This window comes from Daphnia magna, linkage group LG8, assembly GCF_020631705.1.
Source record: "Daphnia magna isolate NIES linkage group LG8, ASM2063170v1.1, whole genome shotgun sequence".
Classification (NCBI taxonomy): domain Eukaryota; kingdom Metazoa; phylum Arthropoda; class Branchiopoda; order Diplostraca; family Daphniidae; genus Daphnia; species Daphnia magna.
Window position 1 is genome coordinate 6,542,178 of NC_059189.1, and position 22,224 is coordinate 6,564,401.

At 40.2% G+C, this 22,224-nt stretch overlaps 1 protein-coding gene, 1 long non-coding RNA gene and 1 pseudogene across 3 annotated transcripts; 1 reads left to right on the forward strand and 2 right to left on the reverse strand.

The window, feature by feature from the left end:
- Positions 1–613: 613 nt before the first annotated feature.
- LOC116933413 lies at positions 614–10,378 on the reverse strand (annotated as a pseudogene).
- A 5,158-nt stretch (positions 10,379–15,536) lies between these two features.
- On the reverse strand, positions 15,537–16,076 carry LOC116923623. Its single transcript, XR_004394605.2, has 2 exons — positions 15,797–16,076; positions 15,537–15,739 (listed from the first exon to the last, which is right to left on the reverse strand). It is a non-coding gene; the product is annotated as an uncharacterized LOC116923623 (long non-coding RNA).
- Positions 16,077–19,265: 3,189 nt separating this feature from the next.
- On the forward strand, positions 19,266–22,119 carry LOC116923621 (KICSTOR complex protein ITFG2). 2 transcript variants are annotated; one of them, XM_032930094.1, is made up of 9 exons: positions 19,266–19,390; positions 20,131–20,334; positions 20,441–20,476; positions 20,557–20,725; positions 20,814–21,045; positions 21,133–21,278; positions 21,337–21,385; positions 21,598–21,685; positions 21,747–22,119. In XM_032930094.1, exons 2-9 carry the CDS (start codon positions 20,143–20,145, stop codon positions 22,062–22,064), a joined length of 1,230 nt encoding a protein of 409 aa, XP_032785985.1. In that variant the 5' UTR covers positions 19,266–19,390; positions 20,131–20,142; the 3' UTR covers positions 22,065–22,119. The 2 variants fall into 2 exon arrangements, with proteins under 2 accessions (XP_032785985.1, XP_032785986.1); XM_032930095.2 differs by lacking the exon at positions 19,266–19,390 and adding an exon at positions 19,511–19,649.
- Positions 22,120–22,224: the final 105 nt, after the last annotated feature.

Below are 22,224 nucleotides of genomic sequence, written 5' to 3' on the forward strand. Positions count from 1 at the left end.
AACTTGACGTTTAGCAATAATAAACACAAGATAAAATTCATGCTTAAAAATTTTTTTTACTTACATCCTTGTTATTCAATAGAGCAGTAAAACATCCTGCGTTGTGCGTTTTCCACAAATGTGAAAATCTCATTTGTGTCCAAGTTGGTCTACTGCGGCTGCAGGGTCTTATTGAGAAACCATCTTCTTCGCGTTTATGATTAAGTTTTCATAACTATAATTTAGATTTCACCCCTTTCTTTCTAGCAGTGGGTACCGTATTTATTTTTTCATTTCCCATTTTTTTTTCTAGTCCCAGTTCTATCTGGTTTATTTTTATTTTACTATTTTTTGTAAGTGGCTCGTCTCTTTTAGCCAAAGAATTTTATTTGTTGCCAGAAATTCATCTGCTACAAGGGGATGAGCAACAAACCATTCACAAATAATAGCCAAATAAAAATCTAGCTATTATTTCATTAGTATAATGCCACATTTTTAAAATGTTCCTCGACTTCTTCGTGATGGCTAACTGTAAAAAAAAGTCAACAAATTTATTAAAAACAATACAAAAAACAGTAAACCAAAATAGGTAATAATGAAAAAAAAAAAAAAAGTAATAATGGGAAAAAAAGTATTAAGTAACATTCGCTTCATCATGAAGAGGGCCAAGCACGTGAAGAGATGATTCCCCGGCGTGCCTCCCTTGATGAGGGTGCGCTTGGCGTGCGCCCACATTCCCTCGACGGTGTTGGTGTGAGCGCCGGTGATAGGGTCTTTGAAGTGCTTGGAATGGTTAACGGTGAGGTGGATATAACCATGTGTTCTGTAAGAAAAAAATGCAAACAAAAAATTAGATCAATATTGTAACGCACAGCTGACGTAGGGTTATGCAACCTATAGAATTTATCTCATGGTTAACTCCCGAGAGTGAGATAAACTGACGATTTTTAATGTCACAGGAAGGTTATCACCCAATTACTTAAATCCCTAGAACAGGAGAAAACGCCCAACGATGGTATAAAAGAAGACCACTCGGCTGGATCTGGGTTCCTTCCGTCTTAGTTATTCTTATGTGTCAAACTTGTTTAAACTTTGTTTCCCTTATTCTTAGTTTACTCTGTAGTCAATTCTCTTTGATTTCCAAATAAACGGCTCTGACGTCGATCGTCCGTTACATGGTGGAGATGCAGGGTAGGCCTTTTTGGTAAAGCAAGGTAAGACCAAGTTCTGATGAAGCTGAAGTTCTAGATCCGTGAATCTAGCGTAAAGAAAGAGACTCGGAGGCAGGTACTGTTGAGAGGTCCTTGGAAAGTGTGACCAGCTGGTATAACTACCTTAAATTGCTTGGGCATAGGACCACAGGCCTGACCAAGTTTCTTGTCTATTTTTTTTGAGATTCACGAATAAGTGGTCTTTTGCTTCTCCTTGTTAATTAGAGCCTACCGTAGGGCCCGTAAAAATTTTGAAAATTGTTAGGGATAGATGAATCCTAGTGAAACTAGGCAAAGTAAGCGAATTAAGGGATTAGAAGCGTCACCCGTCAGTGAACTGAAGGGACGCGGTAAGAACAGTGAAACAGGAGCGAGACCAAAGGAGTCAACGAAGGAAGGCGTCGAGAAGGAGAGTAGAACGGCTAAAGAGATCGGCCATTCCGTCCAAAGTTCTGGAGCGGAATCTTTGAACCCGATCGGAAGCTCAAGTACAAAATCAACACCACGGTGCGGATTTCAAAAACTTGTGCTTCAAAAGAAAGTAAGGGACAGTGGTTTTGGGGAAAAGCGATTGTCGAAGAAGACAAATCGTATGAGGAAGTGACGGTAGAAAGACGTACTTCCATCTATCCACCTGAACAAGACAGGTTCGAATCATTCGAAGAAGGGATAGAAGAAGCCCCAACAGTCTCATCTCGTTCCTCGTCCTCGCTCGTCATCGGTTGCAGAATCAGGAGACGAAGGTGAAAATTTTGAAGTTTCACGAGAACCATCTCCCGAAGCCATGGCTCAACGGCAGCTTATTCCGAAATTTAAATACAGAGAGCCGCCGATCTTCTGCGGGAAGAAAAATGAAGACGCTACAGATTGGTTGGAAGTGCGTTACGCAAGTGTTGCAGCGCACAACCGGTGGGGGGACGATGAGTAACGAGAAAACTTCGGAATGTCCCTAGAAGGAACTGCTAGAAAATGGTTCCTCTTGGCTGGGAACTTTACCCAATGGGAGGATACGCCAGCAGTTGCCGCAGCGGCAGGAGTCCAAGCTGCTACCGCTGTGGTAGGCTTGCGAACGAAATTTCTTAGTGAATTTCAACCGCAGCACTACACCCGTTATCAAGAAGCAAAACTTCGACAGCGGAAGCAAGGAATCGATGAACCAGGGGAAGACTATTTTTATGACATCATCGATTTGTGCCGCAAAGTAGATCCAAGAATGACAGAAGAGGCAAAAGTAGATTACCTATTCAAAGGATTGAAAGCTACTTTGTTGGAAAAAATGTGGGTCGTCAACCCGGCGACGACTCAAGAATTTTTGGCAGCGCTAAAGCTTCATACTGAAGCTTTGGAAGTTGCTGCTCGACCAGATTGGGTAGTGAGCATGCTTGGCCCTGATGGGAGAAGACCACCACCCAAAGAAGAAAGAAAAGATGATCTTCGAGATCTTGTATTAGAATTGAAGGCAGAAATAGAAGAGATGAGACGAACTTCTAAGCCTAGCAAGCCTTGGGCTGGAAAGGATAGGCCTAAGCCATCGCGCATGACAGATGGAAAACCGATTTGCCATCGTTGTGGAAAGGCAGGACACATCGCACGCGTTTGTCGAACCGATCTAAAGCAAGAGAATAAAAAGCCAGATTTTCCTAAAGGAGACGAAAGAAGACCAGCCAAAAGAGACGAAAGAAAAGTTCCACGAAATGAACAACAAGACGAACCAGCATCGGTCGGAATAGTGTCGACAGATGAAGAGGAAGATAAACAATCTACCATACTCATTATCCAACCGGCCAAGCTGATTACTGAAGAAGTTGTTTCTCAAGGGATGGAGCTTAAAGCTGTCATCGATACAGGAGCTGTATTATCTGTAGTATCACCAAGCCTGCGAGAGAAGTTACAAGCAAAATGGGTTTCCTGCAAAGTACCCTCTGTTGTGACAGCCAGTGGACAAAAGGTACTTCCAATGGGAGCCATCGAGATAGAAGTGGAACCTCGGGGAATGAAGGCCAAAGGAAAAGTAATTGTCCTTGCCATGAAAAACATTGAATTACTGCTAGGAAATGACTTCCTGAAACAATTCCACAGATTGGAGATAAATTACGATGGTAATGGACCAGACTTGATGTTGGGAAGAATGCCCATCAACATCATCGAAGAAGAAGAAGTGACGTCCACACAAAAGCTGATTACAAAAACTGGAAAAATGTTACCTCCAAGAACAATTGTGTCAGTGGAAATTGAACCGGCTAGTTTGCAAGAAAGCACCGGAATGATAGAACCATCAGAACATCTAGCTAGAGTGAAGGGTGTAACGTCAGGAAAAGTTTTGGTGTCAACCGTACAACCGTTGGGACAGGTGCTGATGGTTAACTTAAACAACCATCAGACTTATATTCAAGAAGGGACAGTACTTGGACAAATAGAGCCTATAAACTCACCGATCGTAGCTGTGGACGAACGGGAGCAGACAGAAAAGACCGAAGAGCACCACGAAAAAGATGAAGCAATCCTTGTACTGAAGGAAGAAAACGTTACGCAAAGAGAAATGGAGTTGATTCCACGTCAAGCTTTTCGAGCACAAATAGCAGAGAACTTCCCACAACAAGAAACGGAAGAATTAGTAGATGTCCTACTAGAGTTCAGTTCCTGTTTTGCGCTGAAAAATAGCGGACTTGGGATGTGTAAGGTAGCTGAACACGAGATTCACACTGGAATGTCAGCACCGGTACATCAAGTTCCTTATAAAAGCGCATGGAAGGAAAGGTCCATCATACAAAAACAAGTAGAAGAAATGCTGGAGAAACAAGTGATCGAACCATCCAACAGCCCTTGGGCAGCGCCAGTGGTTCTGGTAAAGAAAAAGGACGGCAGCTGGAAATTTTGTGTTGACTACCGTCGTCTAAATGCTATTTCGGTAAAGGATGTGTACCCATTACCAAGAATTGAAGAGACATTGTCCCGGATGGGCAATGCCTGCATCTTCTCTACAATGGACCTGGAGAGTGGGTATTGGCAAGTACCCATGCATGAGGAACACAAAGCTAAAACGGCGTTCGTAACACCAGATGGCCTTTACCAGTTTCTGGTAATGCCGTTTGGATTGGCATCAGCCCCAGGCACCTTCCAGAGGATGATGGATCTAGTGTTGTCAGGTCTAAGGTGGACGATTTGCTTAGTCTACCTAGACGACATCATCATCTACGCGGGAAGTGCAAACGAACATCTAGTGCGCATTCGATAAGTGCTAACAGCACTGCATAACGCAGGACTAAAGATTAAACTAGTGAAGGGTCAGTTTGCCGCCCAAGAAGTGAAGGCTTTAGGCCATGTGATTAACGGAGAAGGCCTTCGCCCTGACCCAGAAAAACTAAAAGCTATAGAAAACTTCCCGTCACCAAGTTCGTTACAGAAACCGGCTGAACAGCTGAAGTGCGTTCGCAGTTTTATAGGATTGTGTTCCTATTACAGACGGTTTATTACTCAATTCGCTCACGTAGTTAAGCCCCTGACAGACATGTTCAAGAAGGGAGGAAGCTTCGTGTGGGAAGTGCCGCAAGAAGAAAGCTTCAAGACATTAAAGCAAGCGTTAGTGAAAGCCGCTACACTAGCTTATCCCGATTTCAAAAAGCCTTTCGAAATTCACCCAGATGCGTGTGATTACGGTCTTGGGGCAGTGCTGCTACAAAGAGTGGACAACGTAGAAAGACCTCTGGCCTATGCAAGCCGCCTCTTGGCAAAAAGTGAAAATAACTATTCCATAACGGAAAAAGAATGCCTTGCGTTGGTCTGGGCAGTGAAGAAGTTTCGAATTTACATCTGAGGAATTGAAACCATCGTAGTAACCGATCACCACGCCCTGTGCTGGCTACTCAGCAAAAAGGATTTGGCAGGACGTTTAGCACGCTGGAGTCTTCAACTACAGGAGTTTCTCCTAAGAATCGTGCATGGCAACGGAAGATTGCACACAGACGCAGATGCGCTATCACGCTACCCCGTGAATGTCGTAAAAAGTTCAGACGAGGGTTTAACATACATTCTGGCCGCGTTAAGCATCGACCAGGACACTAAGAAAGAATTCCAGCGCGCTCAACAAGAAGAATGGAGTGAAGCGTTTGCCGCCATCAAAAAAGGAAAAGTGTCGGGACGCTATCGAATTAAAGATGACTTGCTGTTCTATGAGAAGATCGTGGACGACGGACGTCTTTTAAAATTGTGTGTAACACAGTCGTTTAAAGAGGAAGTTATGCGTTCGTGCCATCATGACATTACCGCAGGTCACCTAGGATTAACGCGTACTTTAGCGAAAGTACGTGCTCGTTATCATTGGTGGGCAATGGCCGAAGACGTAAGTGAATTTGTGCGTAGTTGTCGAGATTGCCAATCTCGCAAACTGTGTACCAGCGACCCGCAGGATTTATGGAAGTAAAAAGAACTGAAAGCCCGTTCGAGAGACTAGGATTGGATATCCTAGGCCCGTTCCCACTATCAGGGAAAGGGAACAAGCAAATTATCGTGGCAGTCGATTACGTAACAAAATGGGCCGAAACGAAATCACTTCCGACTGCTGACGCAAACGAAATAGCTGATTTCCTAGTGAAAAGTATTTTGTTAAGACATGGATCACCACGTCAATTAACAACAGATCAAGGCCGCTGTTTTACTGCAGAAGTGACACAAAAAGTGATACAGGCGCTCGAAACGAATCATCGTACCACGACAGCTTATCGTGCGCAAGCCAACGGACTAGTGGAACGTTTAAACCATACATTGGCAGACATGTTGTCAATGTACGTGAGTGCTGACCATCGTGATTGGGACGAGTCGTTACCATTCGTAACATTCGCCTACAACACAACCCGGCACGAAACTACGGGAAAAACTCCATTCTACTTGGTCTACGGAAGAGAAGCTGTACTTCCGATAGACGTTACGTTGAATGCAGACCCAAACCCAATACCACCTGAAAATCGTGATTCATCGGAATAGGCAATTCAACGTCTGCAGCAGGCTCGACTAGAAGTACAAGCCAGAGCTGCCGCAGTACAACAAAAACAAAAGAAATCTACGATGAAAATCGTAGAGAAGCAACCATGTACCTACCAAATGAGGAGGTACTGGTCTACAAACCCATTAGAAAAGTGAGCAAGTCAGAGAAACTTCTACATCGTTGGTTTGGACCCTATACAGTGGTGAGGCAAACAACGCAAAGCAACTACGAGCTTCGATTAGGCAAATCACCAAAAACAGAAATTGTGCATGTCGAACGAATGAAACCATTCATTGACATGACTAGTGTTGCAAATGTACCAAAAATCCAGTGCCTTCTGAAGATTTGCAAGAAAATCAAAATAAGGGGCCAGAAAAAGAAGCATCTGCCAATGCTCAAGATCAAGAACAATCAGAAGAAACAAATACAAGGCCCTCAGAGGAAAATGGTACACAGTCAGAAACTGCAGAAATAAATACTGACGTACCAACCGTACCGCCAACAAGACAAGGAAGACAAGAAACCGTGCAAATGGCAAGAGCAGAAAACGCAGGCATACGAAGATCTGCTCGCATAGCTCAAAGAAAAACAGTGATGTTGACCCTACCTTTGATGCTGCTGCTTTCCGTGATGTCAGGACCAACAACTTCCAAAGAGATACTCGCCTATCAAGGCGTTATCTTCAAATCTGAAGGAGAGATAGCCATTTCAGACTCTGAGTGGGTAGTCGTCACCGACTTCACATTCAATCCTTTAGAAACCGTCATTAAAACTCTACATGATGTATTAGGAAGAAAGGTCAACACTCTGAACTTCAGATACGAAGGTCCAAACGACGGGTTAAAAAAACGGATAAAAGAAGAGGTCGAGGAACGAGCACGAGCAGAATTAAAAAACCTGAAAAAGAGTCAAGAAAGACTTAGAGAACTAAAACAAGCAGTAAATATAGGCAGTACCCGTAAGAAAAGAGGCCTAATCGATGGAGGAGGAAAAGTTCTCAATTGGCTCTTTGGGGTGTCAACTGAAGAAGATCTAGAACACGTCAACAATCATGTTGAAAAGTTATCAACAGAAACCACTTCAATCGCTCACGCATTGGAAGTGCACGCGTCACTAATCAACGAGACGCTTTGGGAAACAAAAGCAACGTCGAACGCCGTTGAAGAACTGCAAAACGCTTTTGAAAAACTAGAACGTGAGGCGTGGAAAACAGATCACAAAATTGATGGAATTACCCAAGAAGTTGAAAAACATGAAATAGCCAGAGCAGCCATTGAAAACACCTTTCGTTAAATCAAGTCAGCCTTGGCATGGCTGGACGAATCGATTGAAGATTTTGCGGTCGGCCTAGCAACAATGGCAATGGAAAGACTTCCAGCACTACTTTTCCCACCTATGCAAATCCAAGCAGTGTTAAAGGAAATAAAAGCAATTTTGCCATCTGGATGGTCATTGAGCCCTTCTATTCAAATGGGAGACACCTGGCAAGTTTATAAAGACGCAAAAGTAGCTGTGGCAGCAATTGAAGACAATTGAAGAATTTTCATTCACTTACCTGTGTTCGAGTTCCCATTTGGATTCACACTATACGAGGTAATAAGCTTGCCAAGACCAACGAAAAACACCACCCAAGGGGCACAGTTTCATCCGTTACCGGCATTCTTAGCTGTGGCAAACGATAGACAAGCGTTTACCGAATTGTCAACACACGAAGCACATCGCTGCATGATGACAACCACATCGATTTGCCCTATCAGCAAAGCAATAAACAAAAGGCATAGGGAACCAAGCTGCGCAATGGCATTGTTTCTAAAAGATGAGAAAAGAAGCCGCGTACAATGTTCAACAAAATTATCTCCATGGACCGGACAACAAACTGTATACCTGGGACACCGAAGATGGGGATACACCTCAGCACAAGAAATGACAATCACCATAACTTGTCCAAACAGCAGAGGAAAAACTAACACAGTGATTAAACGTGAACCTTTTGACGTGTTTGAAGTTCCAACAACATGTACGGCATACACAGAAGATTGGATTTTTCAAGCAAGCTTCAAGAAGAACGTCAAACATTCGTTGAACAACGTTACACTACCGCCGCTATCCGAATTGGAAAATGCAGACCTCATTCCACAAGAGTATGAAACGCGGAATATGGAAACGGCAGAGCCAGAAATGAGAAAATGGAAAAATAGGCCTCAGGCAACAAGCAAGACCTCAATACAAAGCCGCGTTACTCTTATGGGGCAACATTTACGGATAATAGAAGAAGAAGAAAAAGAAAGAAAGAACACCGAACGTACAATCAACGTCCGGTATCCCTTCGAAATTATCGCTGCTATAGCCACACTGTTTCTCAGCCTGGCAAAAGCACTATTTCTTAGCAGACGACAAAACAAAGTTGTTCTGTCAAATCTGACTAAACGAGTGAATGAACTCGAAAGTCGACTGAAAAAACACGAAGAGGAAGTTGAAGAGCAGCTGTAAAATGTTCTTCATACGTCAGCAAAATTTTTTTTTTCTCTCCCTCTTCTTGCTTCTTAAACTTTATATTCCGATTCCCATTTTGAATGTTCCTATAGTATAGGCATAGGAAAATTAAAAGAAAAATATTTCTTTCGATATAGAATTAGAAATTCTATTGTTAAAATGTTCTTTTTGAAAAATTTTTAGACTAAATGTTCCAAATGTTATCAATAGAAATAGGAAATTCCCTAAAATAACCCCAATATGAATGTTTCTCTCAAATAACTAGAAAATAACATAGTTATTTTGAGCTGTGCTAAAATTGTATTGCAATCGGGACGAGTTGCAGTCTGAGAGGGGGGATGTAACGCACAGCTGACGTAGGGTTATGCAACCTATAGAATTTATCTCATGGTTAACTCCCGAGAGTTAGATAAACTGATGATTATTAAATGTCACAGGAAGGTTATCACCCAATTACTTAAATCCCTAGAACAGGAGAAAACGCCCAACGATGGTATAAAAGAAGACCACTCGGCTGAATCTGGGTTCCTTCCGTCTTAGTTATTCTTATGTGTAAAACTTGTTTAAACCTTGTTTCCCTTATTCTTAGTTTACTCTGTAGTCAATTCTCTTTGATTTCCAAATAAACGGCTCTGACGTCGATCGTCCGTTACAATATTGGTATAAACTATACGATACGACAAATAATTGAAAGAAAGGTTTAATTACCCAAGACACTTGTATGCCCTCCATTCGTCCGAAATAATAGTTGTGCCAGGCGCGATGTATTGCTTGATGATGGCAAGCAACGTTTTTCGTTTCCGGTCGGGCACTATCACCAGGAAGCAGCGATTCGTCCCACGTTCCACACCACCAAACACCCACTCGCCTTTTTTGTAGTTCCCGCGTCGATATTTGCCTGCATGTACAAATTAAAATGCACGAGTTAGTTAATGTGTAAAAAAAACGTTAATTAAAATTTTATTATGCTTATGTTTTTTGCCGAACAAGGATTCGTCAATCTCGACGGTCTTTCCAACCCCACCAATCTGGGTGAATTGGGCAGAAAGGCCGAAGACGAGATGGAAAACTACTTCTCGGAGATATTTCGTCCGTCGACCGATTGTCTCGTTGTTGGCTATCTTCATCTTCTCTTTCATCTGGGAGTAGCTCTGAGAATTCACGAAGAAGCACAAAAAGAAAAACGTCTAGAAACACAGAAAAAATGAAAGAGTTAAATAAATAGTTCATTAAAAAATTGATTTCATGTAATATTACCAGTTCCGGGATCGAAAGCCTGGATCGTTCGTACAACGTACCGGTGCGCACGGACGAAGTCGAACCCTTGCAGGGGCGTTTGTTCTTTGGGTTGCGATAGGTGCATTTCCAGTAGCAACCATCGACGTATCCTGTAGATTGATGTAATGCCATAGTTTGATTACACAAAGAACAGTTGCGATGAGGGAGAATGCCGTCGGAGACAAGCCTCTTGATTGCGTCGACACCTGTAATCACAAAATCACAAAATAAATGTTAGTGGGGTTGTTTAAAATAGGTTGAAAAAAAAACATGAAACCAATTAACTAATAGAGTAGGGTCCGTCGGTGATAAGTTCCCGGTGGGGATGAGCAGCTGCCAAATTTTGCCTTCGTCCCATCTATCATCCTGAATGGGGCGCCTAAAAGAAAGGATTGTAATTAGCCTTAGAACGAGAGATAGTGTGAAATGTAGCCATTGCGAAATATTGGTTGGTTGGTTGAGTTGGTTTTTTAACTGGCGAACATCAGGCTGTGTGGCCTATTCTCGCCAGGATTTTGACAGGAGGTTCTCTTATTCTTTGCTGCTCCGATTCAGCAAACCTGTTTTCTTGAAGAAGAATAGGACTGCTCTCCGGGTTTCTTTGGTTTGGAATTTTAGGAGGGTGGACAAAGATATTTCTTCTTGGGTTTTCTGGTTTACACTTTTGTACATTTTTTTTCTTTCTTCTCCGTAGCGCGGGCACTCCATCAGTGCATGTTCGGTGTTTTCGTACTTCTTACACGTGTCGCAAAGGCCCGTCGGGTGAAGATTTTCCTTAAATAGCTTGTAATTAAGGTTGAGCTTGTCAAGGCGAATTCTGGAGAGAGACAATTGTTCTGCTCTCAATTCCCCAAAGAAAGCTGGGCGGAAAAGCGCAGTTGGGGAGTGTTTTATGTAGAACTTGCCGACGGAGGTTTTCGGCGATGACCACTGCCTCTGCCACGTTTTCTTGGCGTGCTCGTCTAACCTGCTTTTTTGGGTATCTACCGATGGTCTGATGCTCATGATTACTGGTAATCCAGCTGCCATTTTTGCTGCCCGGTCCGCCTCTTCGTTGCCTCTAATGCTTGAGTGGCCTTTGATCCATGCAAATTCTAGGTGACTGCCTCTGCCATTTACTTCTTTCCATATGTTTTGGATGCATCTTGCGGTTGTGGATGTCTGGCTCACTGTGATTGATGATATTTTTCCTAAGGCTGGTCTTCAGTCAGACATTATTACGGCCATATCAGTGACGTTTTGCTCCACCCACTTCGTTGCCATAAGAATGGCTGTCAATTCTCCCTCCTCCGTTGACTCTATATTTCCGAGTGGAAAGAGTTCTCTTATTCCCATCTCTGGGACCACGAAGGCCGCTCCGTAGCTTCCGTCGCGTCTTCTTGCTGCATCAGTGAAGATGATAGTATGTTTTCCCCACCTTTCTTTGATAAAATCATTTGCCTCTGCTGAAATAGCGGGAGCTATAACGATCCCGGGTGCTGTCATCCGCCATGGGGGCTTTGAATGGACGTGGAATTTGTCGGTTGTTTTTAGATCGATCCCTGCTGCCTCGATGAAACGGGAGGCTCTTTCGATGAAACAGGATTCTTGATTCCATTCTCTCTTGAACAGCGGCTAGTCTATCTCTTAATATTACGAAATGTTAATGCTCAAACCTAAATTGTTGCCTTATAGGCTATATGAACTCATAGCCTTAGACCTAACAGAAAGAAAGCTTTCGGATTCGCTCGGCATCCCAAAAGGAGATCATCATTCGATCTTTTCAGCTTATGATTTTCTCGGTGAAAAACAGAAGAAGGATTATAGTTGGACTTAGACTCTGTAAGGCCAGTCATAATCCCCGTAATCCATGATGTCATCAAGTTATAATCTTAATGTATTTAACATAACATCCCTTTCACTCCCCTCTCCCACGGGAGCTTTTGGAACGCGCAGTCCCCCGTCCCCTTAACAGTGAGTCATCAACAAAGAAGTTGAGGTAGGGGAGACTGGAGTATGCCGGGACACCGGGTCAAGAGGGACAGTAGGGGGAAAAATAGTAGATTTTAATAAAATTAAAATTTTTTTTAGTATGTTATTTAGATACATACAATCTACTTTGGCATGGAATTTGGTTGAGTCTTGTCAATAACTGTATCAGTTATTAACAAAACTAAAAAAAGGTTTTTTTTAGTTAATTTTGTCTCCGCCATTTAATGTTTCTAGAAAAAAGTAATCGCAAAGGGCATGTAAATTTAATATGGAAATGAAGCTTAATCATTTCTTTATTGTTAAAAACAAAAATTATAATTTTCGATCAATTACTGTAGATAATATTAACGTTTTAAAAAAATAGTCTTTATCGGGAAATCGGGACAGCTGTTTTTGACTAAAATGGGACATTAGTGGGAGGGTTTGGCCTTCAAGCCCATCAATCATCACCGAGCTCATGACGCCATTACTGTTCCTTACAATGATCACAAGCAATCGATTATTCAGCATATTAATCGATTACAATAAGCCCAACCCCCACCTATCTTGTAATAAGGGTTTTTTATCATATAAGAAAATTTTTTTATTAACACAATAATCAAATTGAAACATTTATTAACTTATAGAGTCTATGCAGTGGGACGCTATTTCAATTTGTACAAATTTTTTTTAATGAATTTTAAGGCGAAAACGGAGAACGTCCCTCACCACCCACCCTAGTGTCCTCACTTACCCCTCAAAATAGGCTCCTCCCACAAATCTAAGAAAACTTTAAAGGTCTTATATGGGAAAATGGTTTATTATTAAATTATATAAAAAATATGGGGGGTACATTACCGTATGGAATACATAAAAACAAAATAATAAATTAATTTAATGATTAGTTTGGGAGATATAGGGGGAAAACAAAAACCGTCCCGACTTACTCCAGTCTCCCCTACACTTTTACAATGTGACAATATACTCATTTTATAGCTTAGGTTCATCTGTGTCTTCTTCTCTTTTCCCGTCATGACTCATCACGATCCCGCTCGCGCTAGTGAACCATTAGTATTTACCACTGATCCTCAACTTCCATCGAGACCAGACACTTTTTAAGACTTGCTAACATGTCGACAAAAATATTTACTACGTATTGCGACTCGCTATCCATTAGCCAAGAAATTGACTTATGTAGTGAAACATGTAGCGGCATGATATTGCAGTATTTGATGCTGTTGTATTTTTCAATTTTCAATCAAATTTTTTGAAATATTCATCTAGTTTTTATCGAGATTCGAACCACGGACCTATCGCATCACCGGCTATCCGGCTAACCATTGCACCACCGTTAACATGTGAGGCAAAGGGAAAACATGGGGCCGTATGGTGTGGCTCAGGTAAACCCCCCTTCACTGACCCCTCCCATGGGTACGCGCAATCCCCCCCGCCCGACCCCCCTTCTGGCCGGCTTGGGCAGCGCGTCAGTTCCGTAAAACTCGAAATTTTGTACGCATTTTACGGACACTTCCGTTCATTTGTACACCCTAAACCCTATAATAAAAATGATCAGCGTAAAAAGATCTACAACCCTGTATTAATCGTTTTTGGATTAGAGAAAACTTGTCTTGCTGGGTAAGAGCCTAGAGGCAAATCCGGCATTTTATTGTTACAAATTTTTCATGTTGATGTTTTACGTCTGCTACTCCACACTGATAAATATATTAAAAAATTTCAGCGAATTTCAATAAACTACGTAATACTATTATCAATATTTTTGAAAAATTTACAGACACCGTTATTTCCTAAAGGTACGTTCACACGACAGTCTTACGTACAATCTTACGTACTACGTATTGCGTTTTTGCGTTACGAATTGCGTTTGTCGAAACGGCAAAGTGTTCACACACAATGCTCTACGTAGTACGTAATTCGTAAACTCAAAACGGAGTGAAAACGAAGTCAAAACGTAACTACGTAAAAATGAGATTGATCTCATTTTTACATAAGATTTTTGAAGGTTATCGCACTACGTAGTCAAAATATAACACGCTTGTCTTCATTCTTTTTTTTTGTATTATTGTTGTTTATAGGTTGTTCTTATACCTTAAATCTCACCACTGTTTACTTCTGTTATCTCAATTTTTAAATTCTGCTATTCTATTCTATTCTTTGATGTTGATATTATTAACAAGTACTCAAATTGACAAACACTACATCTATGAGTAGAAAGTGAAAGTTTGAATTAACGTTAAAAAACGACTTACGTAAGTGCAGAGTGCTGTAGTGTGAACAGACTACGAAGATTTTAACGTAAATTTTGGTTCGTAAAAAACAAAATTAAATTTACGTAGGAAAAACGTAAACGAAGATCGTAATACGTTGTACGCAATACGCAGAAAAGAGCTGTCGTGTGAACGATACTTAAAACAACTATTTTTTTCTATTTCTATCAAATTTACAATTAAGCATTTCTTAAAGGGATGGGACAGGAGGAGGAGCTTTCCACATGCAGAGATCAATTTTCGTTTTATGGTTAACTGCGTTGTTCAACCAAAAATTTCTACTCAACCAACGTAAAAACCGTTTTATGGTCAACCAAAAAGTTGAGCAGTTCAACTAAAGGTTGACGATAAAACGCACCCCTATTACATCTAGTGGGCTGCGTCAAGTGGCAATTAGACGAATCTTGATTTTCCATAAGACCCTGTACAAAGTTTAGTACAAACTGATTACCGCCAGGAGGCTGCAGAGATTAGAGGCGCATTTTTGCGCAATAATTCACTTCAGCTGTTTTTCAGCTGAAAAAATGAAGAAAGCAATTTTTTCATTTAAATTTGGTACCTTGATTTTGTTCAATAATTTTTGAATAGTTTTTATTTGTTTTGTAGGATACCAGAATTGTCATTAAAATTTGGTACCTTCATTTTGTGCAACAACGTTTGATTGGTACTTTATTTATTTTATAGGAAACCAGAATTGTTGGTGAGAATCGTCATGAAACAAATTGTATCGTAATTCGTAAAGTGTCGTCGTAACCCTTTTTTGTCTGATTGGCTCTTACTAGGGAACGCCTCCCCACCATAGGAGGTATTCAAGTTTACAGGCCTTAACCATTAAGTAGGCCTTGCTAAGAGACCTTGTTGGTGATAATATACGGGATATCGATCCAACACCGTCTTCACCCGTGAACGGATTCAGATCCAAGTATGTTATTCCATGAAAACGGATGCCGCGAATGGTGACCAACGGATTCGTTTCCCTTCACTGATGAGCAAGTAATCGCGCCACCTTTTCTCCGTACATGTGAGTATAATAGTTCGAAGGCACTCAGATTTGAATCCATTCACGAAAGTATAAAGTCATGTTTCCTTTTTTCAGAGTTTGAATGTTGAATTTCCGTTCACGGATTGTATTTCAATTTTTAGTGTATTACAAGTATTACAATGTTTACAGGATTTGTTTCCGTTTAGAAAATGAGTATTATTTGTAAGTTTTAATGCCTTGAACTCAAAAAACAGCCCATCTCCAAAAATTATCTCATAAGACTTGCAGCTCTTATAATTATTCATATCGTTAGCTGTATAAAACTGTTTTCTGTAGACTAGATAGTTCCAAACATCTTCAAATTCAACTGATGGTAATATTGTTTCTAGCTCTTGTGTACTGGAAGTCCAATACTCATTTTCTATGACGTAAGGACAGTCACACTGTACTTCATTAAGCTTAGCAACATATCTTTCTTTAGCATCGTTTGGCAAAGTTGAAGAATAATCAGATAAGTCAAATAATTCAATAACTGAATCATGTAAAAGATCTTCTGCATCCTCAGAAGACATTTACATTCCTAATTATACCAAGAAATTTAAGTTTTATAAGAAAATTACACATTTTTTAAAGTTACCATTTGCTGTTGACTGTTTGTTATTGTTTCAAATGTTGATAGCCCTTCACTGTAACGATGATTTGAAGTACTAGTTGTAGCGAATTCTTGAAAATTTGGCACTTGAAATGTTGGCAATATCCTGACGTACAACTTGCCACAATAATTTTGCTCCTGGTAGCAAAATTAATGGGAGAAATCAGTCCTCAAAGTCGTTAGCCTATGTTAAATCCACCTAAACAAGGCTAAGTAAGACTACAGATGGCGGCTTGCAGGGTTGCCGGACTACATGAATACTGCTTTTCGCAACGTGAAAATGGTCTATAATTTCTATTTGGTTCTCGTATCGATACGTATCGATATATTGAACTTCATCTCGTCCCTACTTCCCACTTTTTGAACATGCAGGGGTGGCATAGTGGTATGGTACCGGATAATAAACCGGGAGTCGATAGACCAGTTTCGGATGCTGCGTTGCAAAATTTAAAAAAATCCAAGGGGGTTTCGATTGCAGGGGGAGATAGGAAAAAAGGGGGTTTTTGTAGGGCTCGGCCCCGATCACGTTCTTATCGGGGACACCGCTAAGCTTCCCCGATTAAAATGAATCGGGGAAGTTCGGCGCGGGGAATTTTTTTTTTCGGTGCTGAACGGTGCTATTATCGGTGCTGCACCGCAAGCACCGACAAGAAATGCGTCTGAAGTGATGGAAAAAAAGGTGACGCCATGTTTGACTATTCAATGTTTCTCATTGGTCAATCAGGACCACGTGACTAGTTTGCGATTTGTTATTGTTTTCGTTCGATGGTGACTTACATTTCTGAGTTGTTTACGAATCGTGGGATTAATAGTTTTACTCCTTTCGTAGTGTAATTTTTATTTGATTAACCTAAAGGCGATTTTTCTACTAAAATGCCACCGAAGAATTCACGTGTTCATAAAAGATCGGTGTCGGCTTTGTCCAATGCGTCTAACGTCAGTACACAAAGCACAATTAGCATTAAATTTTACGACAGTGCATTTTATGAAAGTGCTGAAATGCAATCAACAAATGAAGCATGTAGTCTTGCAGGTCAGTTTGCTTCTCAATTCCAATTCTGTGAGGAGAAATTAAGTAATTTAAGAAATACTTGTCCACAGGCACATCTACGTCAACATCATCTTCTCAGTCTACAGAATCAGCTGCAATGCTCCTCTGTATCAAGAACGAGGAAAAGAAAATCCTGGACTTGGTTGCATTTCGATGAAATTGGAACAAGTAAAACTTTCAAGTGTAAATATTGCCCAGCTACTTATAACAATTAAATTAATATATGTTAAATTCGTGTGAATTGGTATTATGTAATTACGTTTAAGTTGTTACATTTTGTTATTGCCCTTGTTCAATTAATTCGTTTCGTGTTGTCACACGGTAATACAATTGTCATACAGAGAGAAATGAAATATAATTACATTTTAATTTTCGGAGTGAACTGATATATTTATGGTTTCCCGTTTTGACTTATTACATGCTTTTAAGACAGGTTGATATAAGAAAAATAGTAACATTTTAGTAAAAAAGTATTCTGAATGACTATTTTTTATTACTAATTCAAGTTTAATTACGTAGTGATGGTGTATTCTTCTAATTTTTATTCGAAGTTATGCCACACATCCAAAATCGTTGTCTTAAGTTTCCTAATCGGGGATCGTAATCGGGGAAGGCACCGAGCACCGAAATCACCGCACCGAGCACCGATATGACTTCCCCGATTAAGATTATCCCGCACCGGATCGACTAAAAAGGTCCCCGATTGGCGCGGGGCCGAGCGCTAGGTTTTTGATTTATTTACCCTAGTAATACTTTTCCAATTCAGGAAATGTTCTAGAATACTACACTTTAAGACATTCTGCGTCTTCTCCAGTCTTTATAAATAATTAATCATCCCTAGTTTATAGACCAAGATCGGATGCTGAGTTGCCAAGGCTGAATTCCGACCTGGGGTATTTTTCCTCTCGGGCCCTATAGGAGAGAAATGAAAAATAATATATTTAATTAAGTTGTAGTTAGTTTTATTACAAAATCTTTTGGAATCGTGTACTATACCTCTGTGCTGATATAATACAAAAAATTTTATCTCCAAAAAAGCTGTTATTTTTCCAGGAAACTTTTTGAAAGGTACTTGTTTACCTTTCCACAACACCCCCCCCCCCTCCCCGTATTACAACTGTAGAACAAGAAGCAGACGTTTTTCTAAGTAAATTTCTTTTTCCTTATGAATAAGTCCTTTAGTATAATCAGATAACTTAAAAAGACTAATTGTGTCAAATAACTCATTACTGACATCACAAACTACACTACTCATGACATAAAAAACGAAAACAGTTTGACACTACAGTCATTAGTCACAGTCAATCACTTTACGTCTGCTACGGTACATTGTAAACAAGTACCTTTCAAAAAGTTTCCTGGAAAAATAACAGCTTTTTTGGAGGTAAAATTTTTTGTAGGGTAAAAAAAAATAAAAAACCCCCTTTTTTCCTATCTCCCCCTGCAATCGAAACCCCCCTGGATTTTTTTAAATTTTGCAACGCAGCATCCGAAACTGGTCTATGGTTCAAGTCCCAAGATTTAAGATGAAATGGTCATGTAATATTTCTGCTAGGTTGTTTTGTTAAAGATATCTGTACTGGAGGATGAAGAGGAGGATTCGTCATAAATCGGCAATATAAGTATATCTATTATACTATATATTGCCGGTTATCGAGTTTTTATTTCCACCGCTAGATGGCGCTGATCCGATATATAGATACATCGGAATCGGATCGTATCGATATCGAATATCTAAAATTATAGATACATCGCTGTACACCCGTATCGGCCATCGGGTGTGCCTAAAATGCGCGCAACGCGCCTGCGCGCCTGAACCCCCTAAACTGCGCGCAATCCCAGCGCGCTTGGACCACTAAAATGCGCGCCTTCATTTGCGCGCATTTCGCCCAAATTTGCGCGCATTTCTCCCAATTTTGTGCGCAATTCGCCCAAATTTGCGTGGATTATAGCAAAAGTAATTTAAAATTTCTTTAAAAAAACACAACTCGTTAGGGTAACGTGATGGTAGCCTACATGTATTCCACGTTTCATAAATGTTGCACACATGCTGACATTAAAATTTTATTTTGCACAAATTCTGCAGAACCATTTAATATCTTCTGGGGTTTCAGGCCATAATTCACACTTGCGGTGGAACCATTCTTTACATCCGTCGCACTGGATGAGATCCCACGGTGGTTCTTTTCCTATAGCTTTTTTATCAGAAGCTGCACTTTTTTGTTTTCAACAGTTTTCACTGTTGCTATGCTAAAAAACTAAGTGCCTCTAATACTAGCGCCCATAGAATAAACTTCGAGAACATTATAATTTTATAATTTAGTTTATTTACTTATACATCATTTTTATTACACAGTGAAATAGGGGGTACACGATTTCATATTGCGCGCAAATGAAAGCGCGCATTTTAGTGGTCGAAGCGCGCTGGGATTGCGCGCAGTTTAGGGGGTTCAGGTGCGCAGGCGCGTTGCGCGCATTTTAGGCACACCCCGTATCGGTATCGGTATCCCCAACACTAGTAAAAACAAGTAAGTGTGCCGTAGCTCTTTTATATCATAATTGAATTTATAGATTAGCTCTATATTAAAAGTTTCCTCTTTTGAAATTTCTCGAGTCAATGATTGTGACTGTTGTATAGCAGTGTTTAAAGATCTCCATGGGTAAAGCAAACTGGTTACGCTCATTAGCGTCAGGGATTCCGATAGGAATCAGTTTTGTCTCGTCGGTCTGTTACATAGCTAAGGTCAACGGCGTATCGATGCAACCAGTGAGAATTGTTAAATCTTTGTAAGTTTTTTCAAGAAATTTCATACAAACTCTGTTTATCTCGTGTCCTGATTAGATCCTGAATCCAGATAGTGCAACTTGTGATTATGTTCTTCTAAATCGTTGGGCTGTCAGGGATTTCCACATTCAAAGAGGAGACATTGTGTCATTAGTTTCACCACGGAATCCAGATGCATGTCTGATCAAACGTATTATTGGCTTAGAAGGAGATGTCATTAAACCTAAAAGTCAAAGCCAGTCATATGTTGAAGTGCCCAGAGGGTTTTGTTGGATTGAAGGAGAAAATCATTCTCAGTCTATGGATTCTAATTTCTTTGGTCCAATTCCCCTAGGTTTAATAACTGCTAAAGCTACCCACATTGTATGGCCACTTAACAGAGCTTGTAGGCTTATGTTCCCAAACAATTAGTTGTCATCTTAACATGAACATTTTTTATAACACTTAATGTTACATTACTGAATGATTTGGCGTTTAATCTAGACTTGAAATACAATGAGAGCTGTATCGTATGTGGAGCGCCTTGAATTTGATTTTCCTGGGTCCGTTTTCAAAAATGCTTTTTTGTTTGGCGATGTCGATAATGACAAAAGCGATGAGCTTGTGGTGGGGAACGAAAATGGCGATGTATTCATCTACAAGGGCAACGCTAGCAAATGTTGGAGAAGAGCTAATGATTTAGGAATGGTGAGTTACATTCTGATGTTGATATTCAACGTTTTATCTTTTTATCAAACCCATAAATGGTCTTATAATTAAAAGATCTAGTATTGAAAGCGTTCTTTTTTGACAGGTAACTGCCATAGGTGTCGGAGACATATTCAATGTGGTAAGTTTCTAAATTATCCAAGATTACAGTATCAATTTGATCGACTGACAATCTTGAATAAAACAAAAAAAAAATTAAAGGGACGGAACTCCTTGGTAGTTGTCAATGGAGAAGGGTGGTGTTATATTTTCGATTTTCTCACCGATACGTGCAGTGATGGGGAACTTCCTATGAAACCAACACACGTACAGCGAATACCTGCTAATACTAAAGTTCTTCTTCTTCATGACGTGAATTCAGACGGAATGAGTAAGAACCATCCAATGAAGCTAGAATTATGCTTTTACCCAATTATGCATAAACACAAAGAGATTTATTGTAAATTTTTGTTTTATAGTTGAACTTGTGATTGGCCTGACGGACCGGGTCGTCCGTACATATCAGTGGATTAACACAAAGCTAGTCGGCCTGAACAAATGGGAATTTGCCAACCAAATCGGCACTGTGGCCATAAATGATATGGCTAATCGTACTCCATCGTTATTGGTTGCCCATCCTGGGGGAACCTTCATCCGTCTAAAATGTAAGCCGTTGGAAAACAGTGAGGAGCATGACAAGGAAGAATCAAGGTAATATTCTGTAACTGAACAGCGATATCTTGATTTTAACGAATAACGCGTACATTTAAAAAATTTAGTATGTTACTCTTTTAACAGAGAGCTATTGTCTAAAATGTCCATTGACTATCATCCTCTTGCATATTCACATATGCGCAATCCTAACGTTTCTACCGAGATATTGGGTAATATATCTCAAGGAATGTCACATCAAGACGAACATCAAGGAGCCCTTTATGCTGTTGGTTAGCGTACAATAATGAACTTAAGCTATGATACAGTTGTAACTCTTGACGTTTTCAGCAACACTGGATGGTACCCTGATGATGGTACGAGATGAGCAAATTTTATGGTAATAGGTTTCCTTTTCTTATGTCTCCGCAAATCGAATATTAAATAACTGTTCCATAAACCCAAATTTATCGAAACTATAGCAAAGTTATTAGTGTAAATACCTTTGTTTTAGTAAATTATTATTATTTTTTATTCATTAAACGCCAGTGTATGGGTTCGAGAAATTTTTGGCATGATGTGCAAAATATTGAAGATTATGTTTCAATTTAGGTCGTTGCAGGTTGATCATCAGCTATTTGCGCTTTCAAAACTTGACATTACAGGTGACGGTCGAGAAGAAGTGGTCGCTTGCTCTTGGGTGATAAGAATGCAGAAATGAATGTGCAGTGACTATCATAGTGAGCAATTTTGTTTTACAGGATGGACAGACCTATATTGTAAACCAAGAGAAACAGACTGTTAGATTTCAGTTTGACCAATCAGTCTCCGCCTTTACCGCAGGATACTATTCCCTGAATTCCCAAGCCCCTTCACTGCCTGCATTTGCTTATGCAACATTCCATAATAAAATTTACCTATATTACAACGTTTCTCTTCCAAGGATAACTCTTCGCACTTCGAGCGAATTCCTTGAAGAAAAATCAAAAAATGGAGATGACAACTTCGTGAAGTATCTAACAGAAACCTCAAAACTCAGCGAAATGTTTAGCAAAATTCTGTATCAAACACAGTTGTAAATTTTTCTTCTTCGGTTTTGTAGCCCGGAATGAAAATTAAATGCTTTGCTGTGTATCCATGTCGTTGTCATCTTAGGTGGTATCGCCACGGTATTTATTTACTACCAGATGGATGTTGGTGAGCCTCATTGACTATGCAGGAGATAATAAGCGAGGCTTC